Source organism: Rana temporaria, chromosome 2, assembly GCF_905171775.1.
Source record: "Rana temporaria chromosome 2, aRanTem1.1, whole genome shotgun sequence".
Lineage (NCBI taxonomy): Eukaryota > Metazoa > Chordata > Amphibia > Anura > Ranidae > Rana > Rana temporaria.
Genome location: NC_053490.1, coordinates 137,765,530 through 137,786,346, shown reverse-complemented (window position 1 = coordinate 137,786,346; position 20,817 = coordinate 137,765,530). Strand labels below are relative to the sequence as shown.

At 40.4% G+C, this 20,817-nt stretch overlaps 1 protein-coding gene across 1 annotated transcript in view; it reads right to left on the bottom strand.

The window, feature by feature from the left end:
* Positions 1–12,573: 12,573 nt before the first annotated feature.
* ARF3 (ADP ribosylation factor 3) overlaps positions 12,574–20,817 on the bottom strand; it is a 44,234-nt gene continuing 35,990 nt past the window's right edge. The window contains exon 5 of the mRNA XM_040341175.1: positions 12,574–19,230. Coding sequence (XP_040197109.1) covers positions 19,069–19,230 — 162 coding nt within the window. The 3' untranslated portion in view covers positions 12,574–19,068. The remainder of the gene's footprint in view (positions 19,231–20,817) is intronic.

The following is a 20,817-nucleotide window of genomic DNA, read 5'->3' as shown; positions in this document are numbered from 1 at the left end:
TTGCTACGCAGAATACCCCTTTGTCGGCTTCTCCTTGCCTTTCCTACCTGGGATCATCGCTGGAGCGGTAAAGAGATTAGACGGGAGCGCCCGACTTTGAATATATGAGACATAGGCGTGCGCAGAGGGTGTGCCTGGGCACACCCTAATTACTCTGTGCTGCTTAGATTGCCCCTGCTGCTTTGCTGCAGAGAAAGGGACTGGGGAATCTTTGCCCTCAGTCTCTTTCGTTTTCTCTAAAGTGAGTTTAGACTCCTGATATTTCACCAAAGCCCCCCAAAGGGGCTCAGAAAAAAAAAAAAAAATTGTAAAAAATTAAATAAAATTATTGTTAAAATATAATAAAAAATTAAATTGTACTGCCATACTGACACCATCCAACCTCTGCCCTACAGACACTGTCCATTGCTATATATATATATATATATATATATATATATATATATTTTTTTTTTTTTTACACACATGCATGTACTATATGTTTGAGCTTTGGGGTGCACACCCTAATGCAATAGGCTGCGCACACCTATGATATGAGATGATTATGAGATGTAGGGGGAGAGATTTAATACTTTGTTTCATTGTTTTAATATTTCACATTTCTGATTTTATAGACGCTATAACTTTTGCACAAACCAATCAATATACGCTTATTAGGATTTTTTACAAAAAATATGTATCTGTCACGTACCTGATGGTGATGAGCCCGAATTGCAGAGGTCGGCCTCCCTTACAGCTCCCACTCGTGGCCCCCTGATAGGATAACAGAAGGCACAGGAGTAAGGAGGGGCACGGGTGCCTGGCAGGATCAACAGGAAGAGGCAGTGGGTCAGTCTAGTAGAAGCTTCCTTGCAGGAACTGGAATACCGGAACTGGATTAGCTCAGCAGAGAGGATAGGTCCAATAGACTGGATGAGCTTAGCAGACAGGATAGGTCCAATAGACTGGATCAGCTTAGCAGACTGGAAACCCGCACCAGACAGGATCAGCTCAGCAGACCGGATCAGCTCAGCAGAGAGGATAGGTCCAATAGACTGGATCAGCTTAGCAGACAGCATAGGTCCAATAGACTGGATCAGCTTAGCAGACAGGATAGGTCCAATAGACTGGATCAGCTTAGCAGACTGGAAACCCACACCAGACAGGATCAGCTCAGCAGACCGGATCAGCTCAGCAACTGGACTGGAACTAGGACAAACTGGAATCGTTCAGCTGAACTGGAACTAGGACAAACTGGAATCGTTCAGCTGGACTGGAACTAGGACAACTGGAATCTTTCAGCAGACTGGAGCTGACTGGATCAGCACAGAAGGTCAGACAAGCCGTTGCGGACAGCGAGGTACAGAGGTGCAGGCAGAAGGGTAGTCAGAACAGGCCAAGGATCAGGTGCAGGCGGATGGCTGGAATAGTCACAGGTAAGCCGGGGTCTTTCACAGGTAAGTCTCAGATCAGGTTTCAGGTACTCAACGCTGTAGAGCAGACAGCAGGGATGGTGTGTGAGGGGCCGGCTTAAATACCCTGCCTGGCTCCAATAGACGTGTGCACCCGTGCATGCACACGCATGCGTGATCGCAGCCGCGATCGGGAACCGCAAAATCTAAGTCGCCTGTTTCTGGCAGGATCTTCATGACAGTATCAGAATAAATTTTGGCCTAAATTTATGAAGAAATTAGATTTTTTAGATATTGTTTTTTATTCAAAATTGTTTTGTTAATAGCGCAAAAAAAAAAAAAACTGTGGCGCTGCTAATGTTTTAGTATTTTACTTTAACCACTGGGCACTTAAACACCCTTAATAACCAGACCAATTTTCAGCTTTCGGTGCTCTCACATTTTGAATGACAATAACTCAGTCATACAACACTGTAACCAAATGACATTTTTGTCATTTTTTTCCCACAAATAGAGCTTTCTCTTGGTGGTATTTGATCACCTCTGCGGTTTTTATTTTTTTCGCTATAAATGAAAAAAAACGAAAATTTTGTAAAAAAAATGAATTTTTCTTCATTTCGATTATAACATTTTGCAAAAAAGTAATTTTTCTTCATAAATTTGGCCTAAAATGTATACTGCTACATATCTTTGGTAACAAAACAAAAAAAAATTTGGATATTATTTAGTCTGGGTGAAAGTTATAAGTTCTACAAGCTATGGTACCAATTACTGAAAATTGATCAATTTGATCACACCTGAAGTACGGACAGCCTCTCTCGTTTCTTGAGACCCTAACATGCCAGAAAAGTACAAATACCCCCCAGATGACCCTTTTTTTGAAAGAAGACATTCCAAGGTATTTAGAAAGAGGCATTGTGAGTTTTTTGAAGTTGTCATTTTTTCCCACAATTCTTTGCAAAATCAAGGTTTTTTTTTATTTTTATTTTTTTTTCCACAAAAGTTTCATATTAGCAGATTATTTCTCACACACAGCATATGCATACCACAAATTACACCCCAAAACACATTCTGCTATTCCTCCCGAGTATGGCGATACCACATGTGTGAGACTTTTACACAGCGTGGCCACATACAGAGGCCCAACATGCAGGGAGCACCATCAGGTGTTCTGGAGCACCCAGACCAATTCTGACATTTCTCTCCTACATGGAAAAATCAGGAAGCAATTAGCATGTGGCACTACTGAGGTGTTATGGAAGCCCAGGTTGCTTTGATTGCGGCCTTCAGCTTGTCTGCATCGTTGAGCCTGGTGTCTCTCATCTTCTTCTTGACAATACCCCAAAGATTCTCGCTGGATAATCAAGCACAGTGATTCCATGATCATTAAAATGGGTATTGGTACTTTTGGCAGTGTGGGCAGGTGCCAAGTCCTGCTGTAAAATGAAATCAGCATCTCCATAAAGTGGGTCAACAGAGGGAAGCATGAAGTGCTCAAGGATTTCCTGGTAGAGGTCTGCGCTGACTTTGGACTTGATAAAACACAGTGGACCAACATATGACATGGCTCTCTAAATCATCATGCACTGTGGGAAATGTTGCATTTCATTTGGAAATCAAGGTCCCAGAGTCTGGAGGAAGAGTGGAGAGGCACAGAATCCAAGTTGCATGAGGTCCAGTTTGAAGTTTCCACAGTCAGTGATGATTTGTGGAGCCATGTCATCTGCTGGTGTAGGTCCACTGTGTTTTATCAAGTCCAAAGACAGTGAAGCCCTCTATCAGGAAATTCTAGAGCACATCATGCTTCCCTCTGCTGACCAGCCTTACGGAGATGCCGAGATGCTGCCCACACTGCCAAAAGAACCAATACCTTGTTTAATGATCATGGTATTACTGTGCTTGGTTGGCCAGAAAACTCACCTGACCTAAACCCCATAGAGAATTTGTGGGCTATTGTCAAGGGGAAGATGAGAGACACCAGACCCAACAATGCAGACGAGCTGAAGGCCATGCTTATGGGCTTCCATAACACCTCAGCAGTGCCACAGGCTGACTGCCTCCATGCCACGCCACATTATTTACAGTAATTAATGAAAAGTCACTCCAGTCAAGTATTGAGTGCATATTATACTGTACATGGACATACTTTTCAGTAAGCCAACATTTTTGTATTAAAAATCCTTATTTTTATTGGTCTTATGTAATATTCAAATTTTCTGAGATACTGAATATTAGGTTTTCACTATTCTATTCAGTAAATCTGCTATGGGGTGGTCTTTAATTTGATAACAGCTCTGTATGTAAACAAAGAGGGATTCCCTTCATCTATACCAAACCCTGATCCTAGGATGAGGGCCTGGTATGGATGTTAATAGGGACCCAATAACACAAATGGCATGGGGTAAAGTAATAACGTGTGTCCTCACTTTAGTTCTTTTGGGAAGAAAAGGTGTACCATAAAAAGTTGCACCTGTAGTAAGAGGCAAAGCCTGCCTTAGACAGTGTTCTCTTACTAACTGTGACATACAATGCAGTTTATTCTGATGGAAAATCCTCCCACATACACTTCCAGATTCATTATGTTTCCTTATGTAAGCTGCAGCATTATGCACAAATCAGGAGAAAAGGTATATTGACAGCCTCACATTGAAAATAAACTTAGAAGGTAGCCTTTATTAGTGCAAAATGGTAAAAACACTACAAAACACAGCAAGCAGTGGGATATATATAGCTGACGCGTTTCACACATTTGATTTTTGCCTTGTGCCTTGCTAGCACCCACGGTTTCTGAGGAGGACAATGATTGCTCATTGCACTCACCTGGAGCGGCGGTCTTTTTCTTTCCACTTGTAGCATTATGCACAAAGTGAACATATAATGAATGGACCTCTACTAATGGTGCTATCCTATGTGAAGTTCCAAAAAAAATGGAAATACATTTTGAAAAGAGCTATTTAGGCAGTGCAATGTAGGGAAGGTTTGTCTATTGCAACAAACACTTTCTTCATGTGGCTGAAGAAGTGACATCATTACTCCCATTGGAGTCTGACACCAACCAACACTGGTGATTTTGGTGCCAGCTATGATCTGCAGGGCAGCCATTAATGGGCCAGGGGACAGTGTCTCTGTAGGCTGGTGGGTTAGCATTTCAACCAGCAATTATAGAAGGAGATAAGTAAAAGCAGCCCCAAAAATACTGTCATGACAGTTTTACTTTAAATATCCAATCATACGATGGATAGGTTCTCTCTTTCTTAAATCCCTGTATGTGATGTGATGTAATGTTTGCAGGGAACACAAGTTTACTTTACTTTACCTCACTGAACTGAAAGTCATCTGATGAACCTGTAATGTAAAAACTGTAGTGTGCACGGCAACAAAATACCTCATTGGACATCCATCAGCAATGATTAGTGCACATTTCCCCCAAATGGAATTTATTGTGTTATCTTGTCTGTGAAAGTAGGAAATCCACTTCCTCTCTTCTCTCATCTACTTCTCCTTTTGCGGCCATTTTAGCTGCCAAGACTTCATTGTGTTGTGTCCTGACACTGGTAGGTGATACCATTATAGAAACACCGAACAAAAGCACATATCGAGGTCACAGAAACATGCGAGCAATGACTGATTCCGTTTTGATAAATAGAAATATTTGGCTGTTAGAAAAGGTGCTTTATGGTTTAACATGGATCCAGAGCTTTGTCAGCCTTAAAAGTTCACCTTCTTTTCTAAATTGCAGATTTCCTATGTGCAATATAACATTAATGTACTTCTGTTGAAGAAAATAAAAAGCTTTTTCTATATTCTAGGACAGGCCTTACCTTAGTCCCCAGTTTCTTCTATAGAAAACCCCTTTATGACTTCCTGGTATCTGTCCTTTGGGACAGGAAACTGTTATACAATAGAAAGGAGGAAGTAGAAAGGAGGTTTATGGAAGGGACTTTTGGAAAGGCACCACTATGACAAATATATATATAAAAATATCATTTTATTAAATACAATCTTAAGACACAAATAAAATACATGTAACAGTAAATGCAAAATTTGCACAGGATGATAGGACATTCTTCATATAAGGAAACGCTCTAGATCCCCCAAAAATCTTTGGTATCCCTACGCATTTCGACTAAAGGGTATTCGTCTGGGGGTTCTCAAGAGCAACAGATTGAACAACTGTCTAAAAATATAAACAGTGATAAATGTCATAAACACGTATTGATGGCATTGTCATCCTAATTTGGGTTATATACTTGTGTAAGGTTGGATTTGCACTGGCAACGTCACTTATTTAAGTGATATTTCCTCCCTTGCTTCTTTATTATTTTTAATATTTTTTTTTTAATAATTTATTTATTTTATTTTTTTTCATGACGCAATTGCGTCACCACGCAGCACGTGCGCGCGCGCATGCGCCCTAGCCACCAATGGACTCTGTTTAAGCCCATTGCAGACACTATTGTCTCTGACTGTCATGGCGTCTGCTGGATTTATGGAGACTTCTCACATGCAGGTAGGACCACTCGTTGTTGATTTTTGGCTCATTGTTTGTTTTTGGTGCTGTGCCTTTATGCACATTTCACCAGACAAACCATGCATATTATTTATATATACTCCTAAATTCCTTTTTCCAGTGGTCTCTGCTTGCGATCACCCAGCAATCCACTCTTCCTGAATCATAGGATAATCTGGGTAGTTTGTCTCCTTGCGGCTGAACTTTTGTTCTCTGGCACATGCATACCTTCTCCTATATGGATTTCCATATCTGGTAAGTTACTCTCCATTTTTGGATTACCAGCTCTATGGGGTTACTTCTCCTTGCTACAAAATGTGCGTTTGCATTCAGCTCTTTGAATGCAACAAATAATGATATATACACTGTTTCTCTTTCCCTTCCCCCCTTCCTTCCCTAGGCGTGGACCTTTTTGGTAGGCTACGATTGTATATCCTCCCCGTGAACACAGAGACATTGGTCTCCATACACAGCATTTTCCCCTTGTTTTTGGCGTACTCTCACACTGAGACAGGACTCTATCTACAGATCTTATTGACTGTAAGTAGCTTATATCTGTTTTGATAAATGACATAGTTGTATGGCTGTCCTTTTCTTGTCTCCCCTTCCCCATTTTTAACAATTTCGGTCACTTGAGTTGTAAATATTGTTTAAGTTGAATTTTTTCTATGTAATATATGTATATATCTCTTTTCTAATAGACATGTATTTCTCTGACACAATGATCGTCTGTAATACCCCTTGAAGAAGGATCACAGATACCGAAACGGCTGTCGGGTTGGATCAATTTTTGTCTCATGTCTGTTTTATTGCTTTATAAATAGGATCTGTATACCACTTGCATGTGGTCTTTTATCCTTGCTAGGACACTGTACGATGTCCTGACTTGAATTATTTAAATAAATTTGCTATATATTTTTCTACTCATTCACGTGTTTGTGTCACTTATAAAGTCCCACCCTTGAGGGGGTATTTCATGTTTTTCCCATAAACACATATAAAGGGAACTTACTACATATGGCAGAGAACACATGCATGCAAGAGCACCAGGATCCCTCCAAAGCCTCCACAATTAGAAAACAATTCAAAGGTCATGAACCTAATAATTAATAAGGGCTCAATGAACACATGGGGTAGAGTTAGAGTTGTATAAACTGGAGGTACTGTGCATCCAATGTATATGGGCACAAACATATCAAAAGACAAACATAGCTCTTTTCTGTATCTACTTACCGGGATGTGGCACCATCATGGCTACCAAACAGGGCACCTGTCCTTCCCTCCAGGAGATTGCTCGCACCTCTGTAGTTACATGCAGTCAATTGTCAGTGAGACCGTTTTCCCTGAACACACAGCCAGTGTTTTCCACTGCTGATCGATCGTTTTGTACCTTACATTCGTCTTGCATAGATTGTTAATTTGGCAAAATGTGCAAGACCCAAGTGATCACATACAGTGGGCACTGATAGGCTGCACTGATGGGTACTTATGGGTGACCCTGAAAGGTGGCATAGATGGTCACTGATGGTTGGCACTGCTGGGAATCACTGATGAGGAGACATGTGGCAGGCATTTGCAGTGGGCACTGACTGGAACCATTTCTGGGCACTGATTGGCATCTTTTAGGGCACTGTGTGGCATCCCTGGTGACCATGGGGGGCATACCTGGTCATCCATGTGTGCTGGCCATCCCTGGTGGTCCTGGTGGCATCCCTGGTGGTCCAATGTGGGAATCCGTGGGGGGGGGGGGGCTACGCTGATAAACAATAAGCGCAGACCCCCAGTCAGGAGAGCTGACGATCTGCTCTCCTCTACTCGTGCCTGTTAGTGAAGAAAAGCCGATAAAACGGCTCTTCCTGTTTACACTGTGATCAGCCGTGATTGGACATGGCTGATCACGTGGTAAAGAGCGTCCGTCAGAGGCTCTTTAAGGAGATCGGTGTTGTTGTGTGTCAGACTGACATGCCACACCACCAGTCGCCGTGCGCTGGCAGTTATCCTGAAAGACGTCATATAATGTCCAGTCAGGATAATTGAACCACCACCCGCCCGTCATTTTGCTATAGGCCGGGTGGGAAGTGGTTAACAATGAGATCCCTCTGCTTTGGAAGCTCTCTGCGGGCCGTGGATTTTGCTGTAAGATGCGGCTAAGAAAAATTCAGGAAAGACCTACTAGAACAGCTAAACTTTATTTGGGGTTAATCAGAGGCACTTTAAATGATGGCAGATACTCCTATTTAACATCAGTTTGAATGTAATTAATTCTGAACACAGCTACATCCTCAGTTATAAGAAGGGTGTGCACACTTAAGCAACCACATTATTATTATTATTATTATTTTTTTTTTTTTTTTTTACTTCCTCCCCCCCAAAAAAAGATTTGTTTGTTTTTCAATTGAGTTGTACAGTTTAAAGTTCACACTAAAAGGTGGAAAAAGTTCTGAAATGATTTATCTTTGTCTACTTTTTTTACATCACAGAAACCTGACATTTTAATAGGGTGTGTAGACTTTTTATATCCACTGTAGCCTACTGCTTTGTAAACGTTAAATTCATAAATGTAAAGACATTACCTTTCAAGAGGTTACCACGCAGGTTTTAGTGGAACCCATGTGGTCATCTTTGGAGACAGAAAAGCTAAACTTGTGCAGTTGTCTCCTGCTCAGAGGCTATTTAACACTGTTCAACAATCATTTTATTTTGTTCAAAGCTATGTTTTGTGTCAGCAGCTACAATAGATATTTTTAATCCAAATTACCTCTCTCCAGAAACCCATATGCATATAACATTTCTCATTCATCCACATTTGCCAGATGCTCTGAACTTATAAATATTTATAGATCTATTTTTATGTGGTACACACTTGCAGCTTATACTACACACTGCTCTTGAAGCAAAACCTGTTGTGTATAAACTTTTACACCTACCACAGTAGTGGATAACAGGCACACCAATATGTTGTATAGACGGCTGCTTAAATCGAATTGCCTGGATTGTAGAAAAATCTACCCTTGCAGTTAAGCCCCCTGCACTGCAAGGGTTAGTGTTTAAAGAAAAGGTATCGTCACAGATTAAAAATCCTTCTGGAATGCCCCACGAGGCAAAGGGCACATAGCACTTGGTCTTGTTCAGATCCATAGCCCCCTATGTAGCCCCTGTACTAAAAGCACTTTTTGATTTTTGTTTGCACTCTAGCTGCACCCTAGACTGAAGCCCAATTTAAAGTGGTTATTAAGCCATCTTTATAAAATCCTGTATGTTTCGTTATGCTATGTGTCTCAGTCTCTGTGTTATAAAAAAAATGCTGTTTATACCCGATTTCAGAGCACTGCTCAGCACTCATGTGACCAGCTGCCTCTCTCACCTCTCAATCTAACAGCTAGAGTGGGAGGGACCGAGATTCCCCCGCTGACATCAGTAGGGGGAGGAGAGAGGTGGCTGGTCACATGAGCGGCTCTCTGAAATCAGGTATAGACGTCATTTTTTCTTTATAAAAACACAGAGACTGGGGCACATAGCATAACGAAACACACAGGATTATATGAAACTTTAAATGTTATTTCAGCAGCAGGGGGGGGGGGGGGGTGCAGACATTGTCATGAACCGACAGGCAGGGAGGGAGGGAGGAGAGGAGGACAGGAGAGCTGTGGATGAAGGAGGCACGTAAACTGACCACAGTGTCAGGGCTCAGCAGCCATGATAAACTGTGGTCAGTTTACGGGGGGGGGGGGGGGCAGCACCAGGCAGAATCAGCCAGGTATTTCAGGTGATAGAAGGGGCCAAATTGCACAGCACAAGCACTGTGCTGTATAACATGCATTAAAGGATCGGGATCCATTTCTTTTTTTTTAGGGTAACAAACACTTTAAGGATGTTCCTATGGGGCAGATACAGCATAGCATTAGGGACCACCACCTCTCTAAATTCTCACAACTCTTCAGTCATTACTGTTCATTCACAAAATTCAATAATAAATGATCAGTCCGCATTGTGGGTCTGTGTGATAGATCACCTGGCTGCTAGTAAACATATGTAGCACCAGAAGATAGATCACACAGCCCTGCAATGCTAACTGTTCATTCAGAGATTTAATAGTAAATGATGAGTCACTCCTGCAGGGCTGTGTTATATATCTCCTAGCTAATAACATACACTGCACTGGCAGATATATTACACAAACCTGTAGTGCTTAAGGTGCGTTTATAAAGCGTTACCATTGAACTCAATGGAGGCGGCTGACAAATGACAATGCCTCATGAAAGCCACATGCTGCTTAAATTTTTAACACAACACAAAGCTACCACGTGTGTGTGTGTGTGTGTGTGTGTGTGTGTGTGTGTGTGTACAGCACTGTGTGGTGCAATTGTAATATTTATAGCAGCCGTTAAATGGCAGTTATAAGGCTTTAAAAGTGCTAAATAATAGCCACATACAGTGCCTTGAAAAAGTATTCATACCCCTTTAAATTTTTTCACATTTTGTCATGTTACAATCAAAAACGTAAATGTATTTTATTGGGATTTTATGTGATAGACCAACGCAAAGTGGCACATAATTGTGAAGTGGAAGGAAAATGATAAATGGTTTTCAATTTTTTTTTTATAAAAAAATATTTGAAAAGTGTGGCGTGCATATATATTCAGCCCCACTGAGTCAATACTTTGTAGAACCACCTTTCACTGCAATTACAGCTGAAAATCTTTTTTGCACATCTAGAGAGTGACATTTTTGCCTATTCTTCTTTGCAAAATAGCTCAAGCTCTGTCAGATGGATGGAGAGCATCTGTGAACAGCAAAAAGTGTTGTCATAGATTCTCAATTGGATTTAGGTCTGGACTTTGACTGGGCCATTCTAACACATGAATAAACTTTTTTATCTAAACCATTTAATTGTCGCTCTGGCTGTATGTTTGGGGTCGTTGTCCTGCTGAAAGGTGAACCTTCGTTCCAGTCTCAAGTCCTTTGCAGACTCTGACAGATTTTATTCCAAGATCGCCCTGTATTTGGCTCCATCTATCTTCCCATGAACTTTGATCAGCTACCCTGTCACTGCTGAAGAAAAGAATCCCCACAACCGGATGCTGACACCACCATGTTTCACGGTGGGGATGGTGTGTTCAGGGTGATTTGCAGTGTTCGTTTTCTGCCACACATAGCATTTTGCTTTTAGGTCAAAAAGTTAAATTTTGGGCTCATCTGAACAGAGCACCTTCTTCCACATGTTTGTTGTGTCCCTCACATGGCTTCTCGTAAACTGCAAAGGGGACTTCTTATGGCTTTCTTTCAAACAATGTCTTTCTTCTTGCCACTCTTCCATAAAGGCTAGATTTGTGGCGTGCACGACTAATAGTTGTGCTGTGGACATATTCTCCCACCTGAGCTGTGGATCTCTGCAGCTCCTCCTTGTAAGTTTGCAGATGTGCTATACTTTTTCCTTTTTCGGATGATGAATTGAACAGTGCTCCGTGAGATGTTCAAAGCTTGGGACCTGTCTGGTTGTGTTCTTTGGCCTTCATGATGCTGCTCATTCAGTAAGATTTTCTAACAAACCTCTGAGAGCGTTACAGAACAGCTGTATTTATACAGAGATTAAATTAAACATTTAGTTAGGGGTATCAGAGTAAATTGGGCTGAATACAAATGCACGCCACATTTTTCACAGGTTTATTTGTAAACAAAATTGAAAACCATTTATCATTTTCCCTCATTCCACTTCACAATTATGTGCTACTTTGTGTTAGTCTATCACATAAAATCCCAATAAAATGATTTCCGTTTTTGGTTGTAACATGACAAAATGTGGAAAATTTCAAGGGGTATAAATACTTTTTCAAGGCACTGTAAACACAGTAGGGCTGCAACTAACGATTATTTTCATAATCGATTAGTTGGCCGATTATTGTTTCGATTAATCGGATAATAGCCTTAAAAAAAAAATATAGCATTTTTACATTTTTTTGGGCCAATTTGTTGTTGGGCAGATTACAAAACACAAATTTCCGCATAAACACATCATATGCTTTTCTGCAGATTCTCCATTAAAGTATATTGAACCAAAAAAAAAAAAAATAGCACCGTTTTGCGTTAAAAAGTCCTTGTCCTTTCCAAATACGCAGCAGCTGAAAAAAATCATGGATGTGAACGTGTCCCATAGGAAAACATGTAAATGAACTGTAGTGTGTTTCTGCAAAAAGTACCAAAACACAGAGGTGTGACCCCAGGTCTGAGATGTTTAGTAACATAATGGGGTTAAAAAAACAAAAATAAGTACAAAAAGAGCAAATAATCACTACTGTAAGGGGTTCATTTTTTTACTGTGGGACAGTGAAAGTAATATTTACAGGAGCGATTTGCTTTTTTGTACTATAAAGGGCTCATTTTAGTCTTTTTATCACCATTATGTTACTGGCCGATTAATCGATTATGAAAATTGTAATTGATTATTTTCAAAATCGATTATTTGTCGATTAATCGATTAGTTGTTTCGGCCCTAAAACACAGGGTATTGTCTCACATGTGAATAAGCCCTAAATGCAGCCACGTTGGCTACTTGGGCATGTTCAAACTAAATAGGTCTTACTGTAGGTGATGATGAATGCAGATGTATGCCATCTTCCAAATCCTAATACCTGGAAAACATTTACAATATGTAAAAAAAGAAATGACACCATGTTTTGCTTCCAGTGGTTTAATTCTTTTCTTTGAACACATACAGCTTACATTCCAAAATATACAAACAAAAAAATACCCAGCTTGAACCATACGTTCCACTATACATCACACAGACCATAGGTAAAAGATAAAGAGCACAAGTGAAAAGAGTCTACTGAGGCAAACAGCATCAATTAACTGAGGAGAAGAAAAAAACATGTAGAATAACCTGATTACAACCAAACAATATCAATAAATATCAAACCAATCATCACTGGATTAAACAAAATGGTCCCTAATGTAAAAATTGCACTACATAGTCTGAAAGCGCATAATGGCAGCTCAGGTTTATAAATGCCACTTGTTTTTAACACACCAGGGCAGGAAGGGATTTAGTATACCCAGGAGTCTATGGGTAGCAATTCTGGGAAAGGGATCCATTCTGACACAGTCATAGGGGACCAAGGCTGCAACTTCTCCCAAGATTGCATAGGCATTGGCACTTCATGCCTCTACATTTCCTCCACCAGCTCTTTTCCAGCAAACCCCAGTTACCATGGTTTATATCAGTGATGGGGAACCTTGGCACCCCAGATGATTTGGAACTACATTTCCCATGATGCTCAACTACACTGCAGAGTGCATGAGCATCATGGGAAATGTAATTCCAAAACATCTGGGGTGCCAAGGTTCGCCATCACTGGTTTATACTGTGAGTCTTCATGACCAGAAGATAGCACATAGGAAATAACAGAGGAAGATCACCAACACGTAGGTCCCCATTTATATAGCAGCCTTATTGCCTTAGTGTGGCTGTACCACTGCAAAATAGTATGTTTATAAAGCACAGCGTTGTGCTTCAAAAATGTCCATTATGCTTCAAAGTGCTATTCGTTTCATTAAATAATAAGCTTGGAGAAAGACAGCCTGGTCACATAACCTGTCAGTCATGTGGCCAGCCGCTTCACAAACACAGGGGTTTGTTTGCAGTATTATGTGGGACACTACAAGCTCCACACTGCAGACTGCCTTTCATGCATGAAATGTAAAATGTAGATGAAGTGTGGAGTACACTGCAGGATCCAGCTATAAAAAGGCCCCACAAAAATAAAAAAAATACTTAACAGTATAAAGATTTTAAAAATTGCCATGCCTCGCCACCTGAACTTTCACTACAGAGGGCTAATTCCAGCATACAATTTGTGTCTGAGGCATACATTTATGTCAACAGCTCTGCATGCTTATCTACCACCAGCAGCAGATAGGACATGCATCATTTGTAGAAGTGTAGGAAGTACAGATGACTGTCCTTCCATGAAATGCTTAAAAAATTCCACACGTTTGAGAGTATAAGGCTATGTTCACACCGCAGCATGGAGCGGCTCACAGCAGAGGCGCGGTGCTGCCCTGTTCACCATTTCAGCCCAACTTTTTGGCTGAATTTGGACCTGAAAGGTACCAGAAGACGCATACAGTACTCCGAGCCGCTCCAGAGATGTGTAAACTGGCTCCATAGAGAGCCGGTCACAATCTCCTGACATGCATATTGAATGAGGGGAAACCTGCATCCAATTCACAGTAGTGTGAACCCAGCCTTAAGGACCCCTTTTCATCATTGCTGAAAAAAAGCACAACTCTGATAAAGAGGACCTTTGAGCTCCAAAAACAAGATTCTGAATAAAACATAAACCTGGACTTTGTATGTTCTGCTTTGGGCTCCTTTCTTTCTAGTCCCCCACTTGAATAAAGAGCTAACCAAAGCCATCACTTTTTGGAGAGTTGCCTAAGGGTAATCAATCCCCCTGCGCTGCCTAATGTGATATTAAAAAAACGGGTTTATAAACAAACCTTCATCCCTAGAACATCTTTAAGACCTGAGCACACCTTCCTTCATTTTCCTCTCTATAATATATATGAAGAATAAGTGAATGAACATGCATTCCTAAAAAACTTGAATGTGCCTCAATATATTTTCTCAACAAAATACTGCTAGTATTCCACCTAAATATATTAAAACACCTTTTTATTGTGATGCATTCCAGCGTTATTTCCTACCATGTGATTAAATGGTTACAATCCATTATCCTGACCTCTAGGACCATTTCTTTGTCCTTATTGAGGTCATTTACCGTGGAAGCTTCAGCTGGCAATATACATTAAATGATTACACACTTTTTAGCAGATCTTTGCAGCTCTCCAAAAGAGATGCAATGTAATGTCCATTCATGTACATTTGTCTTTTCCTTTTCTGACCTGCAGCATCTGCTTTTCCTACCAACCAGGATCCTCCTACAGCAAATATTCTACAGGAATCCGATGTCCAGCCTTTTCTTCCTTTCTGTGTTATTTAAAAAAGTGATGAAAGGAAATAAAGTTACAGACAGGAGATATATTGGCAGTGTTCGCAGTCAGAACAGGAAAAGAAAGATTTTAGGGAAGCGGACCTATAAAAACCAGCCTACTGGGTAGTATTCATAAAGTGGCATATAGCTCACCAACCATTTGCTACTGGGACAAGTGTTTGAAGATTTATTGCATTTATAAAGTCTACCCACCAGTCAGATTTACTAGCACATTTGCCAGATTGGGTCTCTTCCCAACATTTACCAGTAATCAAGGTCTCAGGATATTTACCATATTAATAATATGGTCAATATTATGTTCAATGGCTCTGAACTCTTTTAAAGATTATTCGTTTTCAAATGGCAAACCATTAAAGAGGAGCTCCAGACTCCCCCCAAAAAGTCAGCTACAAATACTGTATATGACTCTTAATATAAGGACACTTACCTGTCCAGGGATCCAGCGGTATCCTTAACTGAACCGATTCTTATACTGGGTTGGTCAGAAGCACCTTCTGAACCTGGCTGAATTACCACTTGGGATACATACAGTACATCAGTGATTGGGAAAATATGGTCCACTTGAGCATTCAGATCTGCTGGTGTGTGACCAACTTACTTCAAGTAAAAAATTGGCAAGCTATAAATGTATGAATTTTTATGGTGAGTCTAATATTGGAATTCTGAATACTGTCGTGAAAATAACACAGGAAGTATAAAAAGTTTGTAAACAAAAAATAAAAAAATAAAATAACACAAGTAGTAAAGAAATACAGAATCGATATATACAATGGACCATGGGCCTACATTTTGAAGACTATAACGAGACAGAATAGTAATGCTGTCAAGCTTGAAATATTATTAATGTAATTAAATGGAACTTGCAGGGATGTGTAGATATAATCAGAAATAATTAGACAAGTCAATGAAAAAAATCTGACTCCTGGTTAATGCTTTTTTGAATTGTTGGGGTGCAAGAAAACATTCAAAGGACTAATCTACAGTTGAATGTTCCTCATTTCAGCTGGAACAAACTGCAATTACTACACTTCTCTCAAATGTATTTCATGGTAAGACAGCCTTCTGTTTTTACCATATCTTCAGTAAAAAGGAGCGTGGTTTCACTTTGCCATGTTTGCTATATTATTTATTTGCTGGCCAACAATTTGCAAGTACTACTTCCCTTGGCTGTTGAGGTGGAGCTGTGTGGAAATACTGGCATGAATAACATGCTATGCAATACTTTATAAAAGGGAACCGACCAAATACTGTTAAAAAGCATAAAAAGGTAGCAAAATACTGCTTGAATAAGAGTTCTGGGCGGCCCTTTTGGCACCACCAAGCCGATCAATTGTCAGTTTTTCAATCAAGATATGTCGAAGGAGCTGGGTGGAAAACTAGCAGCGGAGCACGGACTGCATCCAATCAGATACAGTCACTGGGTATTTAGAAACCCCAGATTACCCCGGCTGCTAAAAACATAAACCGGCGGGAAAGATTCCTTCATCCAAACTGTTTGGTGTGGATGGGTGGGGGAATCTAAAGGTGTACAGATAATTTAAGCCTAATACGAGGCTTACCAGTGCCTACCAGTTCCTCTAATAAACAAAGACATCTCTTCCCACAAGTCAGCCCACGGTTCCAAGTGCATAGTTTGCAGTGGTTTTAACTTCACCTCCTTCTCATTGCTGAAACTACACCCTACATTCTAACAAACCATCGAGAGTGCCTCTATTGTTAACTTGGGTGTCTTCATCTGTTTGCGGGAGGGCAGGATGCAGTTTGCACTATTTGGTGGTGAAATGTTATCCTTTGTAAATAGTACACAGTATCATGGAACTACATTGGGCACAAATAAGGTTTCTCTGTATAATAGGTTTACTAATGTAATTGTTTATACAAGTAAACTCTATGTGGTCCACTTTAATACTTGCATCAAACCTTCTTTATTTTGTATAGGACTGTGTAAGAAATCTTTAAAGCAGTAGCAAAGTCATAAAAAAAGTCCTCCTGGATGTTAATGGCGTAATGTGCTAGTATACACAGCATACTAGCACTTTATGAAAGACTTACCTGTGAAACAGATCCTTCTAGCGGCACACTGTCACCCCTGACAGGGCTTCCATCTTCACCTGGTCTTCCTTCCGGGTTTGCGGGCTCCAGCCGCTTGAGTCAGAGTGATGTCCATTCAGAGTGCAGCGCATAGGCCGGTGATGTCACAGGCTGCTACAAATGTGAATATCTCCTAAACGTTTAGGAGAGTTTCACTGTATCTACATGTAAGCCTCATTATAGGCCTACCTGTAGGTACAACTGAAAAAGTGGACTTTACTACCGCTTTAAGAGTGTATTATATCCTTTTGGACCTATTCATAAGCAAAAATATAATGAAAAGCTCAGACAAGTGTATTGCAGCACTAGCAAACCTATAGGCAAGATACCAAACTTTCCTCTTTTGTGGAATACTCCAGTTATTAATGTAAGTGGTTGCATTTTCAAGACTCAAAGGCAAAAATCTAACCAATGACTATAGAAAGCAAACCCAACACAAATATGAATCTGGTTGAGAGTACAATGGATACCTTAATCCTTATCCCTGTCCTTATCCCATGCTGACCTATCTGTTTTGCACTACACTTACCCATCCTGTGTCCAAAGGACACAATATATTAGAATTTGTTCTGAATTAGAAAGAAAAAAAAAATACACATACGAAAAATAATTTTGTTCTGTATTCCCAGTTCCCCTGAAGAAAATAATCCCCATTATTCCATCTGAAAACATTCTGCACACAGAAAAAGGTCACTTGGAAAATCTGTTTCAAATCTATGATGTAAAGATGAATCACCTTAACACTAAATCCCTGTCATGCCTTTTGCTTTACAGAGAGTAACAAGTTGCAAATCGATTCACCCTAAAACCATGAGCGCAATGTTCTGTTCCTTCATATACAGAAGAATTATCATGAGAAAGCATATAGGAAAAAAAACAAAAGGAAGATTTCACAACCATCAAGTTTGAATAGAAGTGTCATTGCAGATTATAAAAAAATGGTAATAACATTTAATGCAAATAGATGCATGTGTTTTTTACCAGCTGGATGAACTCCCAGTGATGTAACTGACAGGAGGAGTGTAGACTTCTACAGTGACATCATTGGGAGCTGCTCCAGTCATTATAAATAAGGGTGGTGAGGTTTTAACTACTGGAGCACAATGTGCTCAAATAACCTCTTATTTCATTATAGCAGGTGTTTAGAAATTAAAAGCACAACCCACATGCACAGTTCATATACATTTAACTCTCCCACTGGCTCAAGACAGTTGCTAAGGAAATACTATGGCTTTTGCAGTCAGCAGTAACGATCAGAGCATACCAAACCCATTTTGATTACAACCGTTGAATCTTTATTGCCATACATTTCGTTTTAATACCTCTATTCAAACAGAGCATAAAAGCCAGCTCTTATGTGCCACAAAGTGGAGCACCAGAGTGGTGGAATACCAGTGTAAACTCTGTGCCGATTTATACCACAGTAGATATCTGGAGTGAGTTCCATATTCAGTAGATTACAGATTATCCAGATTTATAATAAAAGGTGGATAGATTATACAATGGCCTTACAGTAGTAATTCAAGTGATTTAATAGGACCCAACCTTAACTAACCTTTTCTTCAAAACAAAGGAAAGTACAGTTTACTTTGTTGCATCACGAAACTGTCTTGTATGAAGCATTGAAACAACCTGCCTTGAAAAACAAACACAATAAGCCAAATACATCTCTCAGTCTTCAGCACAGGGAGCTTCCACAGAACATACAGACACAAAACAGCACAGCTCCCGAATCCTTGCCTTACCGACCCTGTCTACAGGGGGTAGATTGCTATGGCAGGTTCTGCCAAATCTCACAAGTCCTCCCCCACCCAAAATCTCCAAAAGGACAAATAAAGAGCAAGTAACAGCAGCTGGATGATTCAGAAGAAACACGGCACCCGATAAAAACACCCCAAACCAAAACGGCAAAGTAAGCGAGTGTGGGACCAGAAGGGATGGGTTGGTCTGTGTCAGAAGCCAAACCCATCCTTTTCTGGCAGAGGAGGGCATTTTGGATGGAAGGGATTGGGGAGAAAGAGTCAGGCGCACACTGGGGAGGCAGAGGTAAGGATGGGAGTCGTTACTTCTTGTTCTTTAGTTGGTTGGCTAGCCAGTCCAGCCCCTCGTAGAGACCATCTCCACTGGTGGCACAAGTGGACTGGATGTACCAGTTGCGGTGACGCAGAGAATGAAGACCCAGCTTGTCTGTGATCTCAGCAGCATTCATGGCATTGGGAAGGTCCTGCACAAAAATGATAAAATAAGTAATTAGGTATAAGCTACAAAGTGCTTTGCATGTCATCCAGGATGTGAACTATAGAATTTGATGCACACTGTTAGTACAGAAAAGAAAATGTAGTAACTGCGCAGGTGAAAAATAATCAAGAATCAAAAAAAAAAAAAGAAAGGAGCTGGCAATCACACAACAGAACAAAAGATTGCTGTGCTAGTGTCTAATGCCCTGTACACACGATCGGAATTTCCGATGAGATAAAATCCGATGGAATTTTCCATCGGAATTCCGTTTAAGCTGTCTTACATACACACACTGTCAGACCAAATTCCGACCGTCCAAAACGCGGTGAAGTAAAACACTACGAGGAGCCGAGAAAAATTAGGTTCAATGCTTACGAGTATGCGTCGACTTGATTCTGAGCATGCATGTTTTTTCTCCGTCGGAGTTCCACACAGACGATCGGAATTTCCGATCAGATTTTTTTCCATTGGAAAAAAATAAAACATGTTCTATTTCTAAACTCCGAAGGAAAAAAGTCCGATAGGGCCCACACACGGTCGGAATATCCGATGAAAAAATTCCATCTGACTTTTTTCATCGGAAATTCCGATCGTGTGTACAAGGTATTATGAATAAAACTGGATAATAAATCCAGAAAAGCGTCCATATAAGTGTCCAAAAACTCTTTGTGATTCCTGGAATGAAGGATAAGAGAGACACCCAAAGTGCACCTTCCACCGTGAAGTATAAAACATGTGCCCTTACCGGATAGATAGACTCCATGTTATAGGAGCCTAGCAAAGCATGGATTCACATCCACGGAAAGCAGATGAAGATGGTATTGAAAACAGCCTTGCTGGTTGTTCCTTTTCCTTGTTCTCTCATCCAAGTGATATAAAGGAAGAGAGAGATCGCCACATAGTGTAAAACTGTGGTATTTATTGAATGAGTCCACACAAGTACAACAAAAGTAAAAATATCCTGGGTTAAAAGATTCTGCAGATCACAAACTGGCGTGGTAAGTTGAGCATAGACTCCACCTTACTAGTATGATCATAACTGACGCCAGCGCCCCTAAGGAAAAGGAAAAACCAGCAAGGCTGATTTCAATGCAATCTTCATCTGCATTCCATGGATGGATCCCTAATGGGGTGTGTGAATCCATGCTTTGCTAGGCTCCTATAACGTGGAGTCTATCAATCCGGTAAGGGCACAACTTTTATACTTCACGGTGGAAGGTGCACTTTGGGTGCCTCTGTTATCCTTCATTCCAGGAATCACAAGGATTATTTGGACTTCTGGAGAGAGTTTGCTGCACTGAAAGTAAAGGGGCTGAATAATTTTGCACGCTCAATTTTTCAGTTTTTTATTTGTTAAAAAAGTTTGCAATATCCAATAAATTTTGTTACACTTCATGATTGTGTCCCACTTGTTGTTGATTCTTCAAAAAAAAAATTACAGTTTTATATCTTTATGTTTGAAGCCTGAAATGTGGCAAAAGGTCGCAAAGTTCAAGGGGGCCGAATACTTTCGCAAGGCACTGTATTTTGTCTCAATAAAAATTATAGACCCTTCATTTCTTTGTAAGTGGCA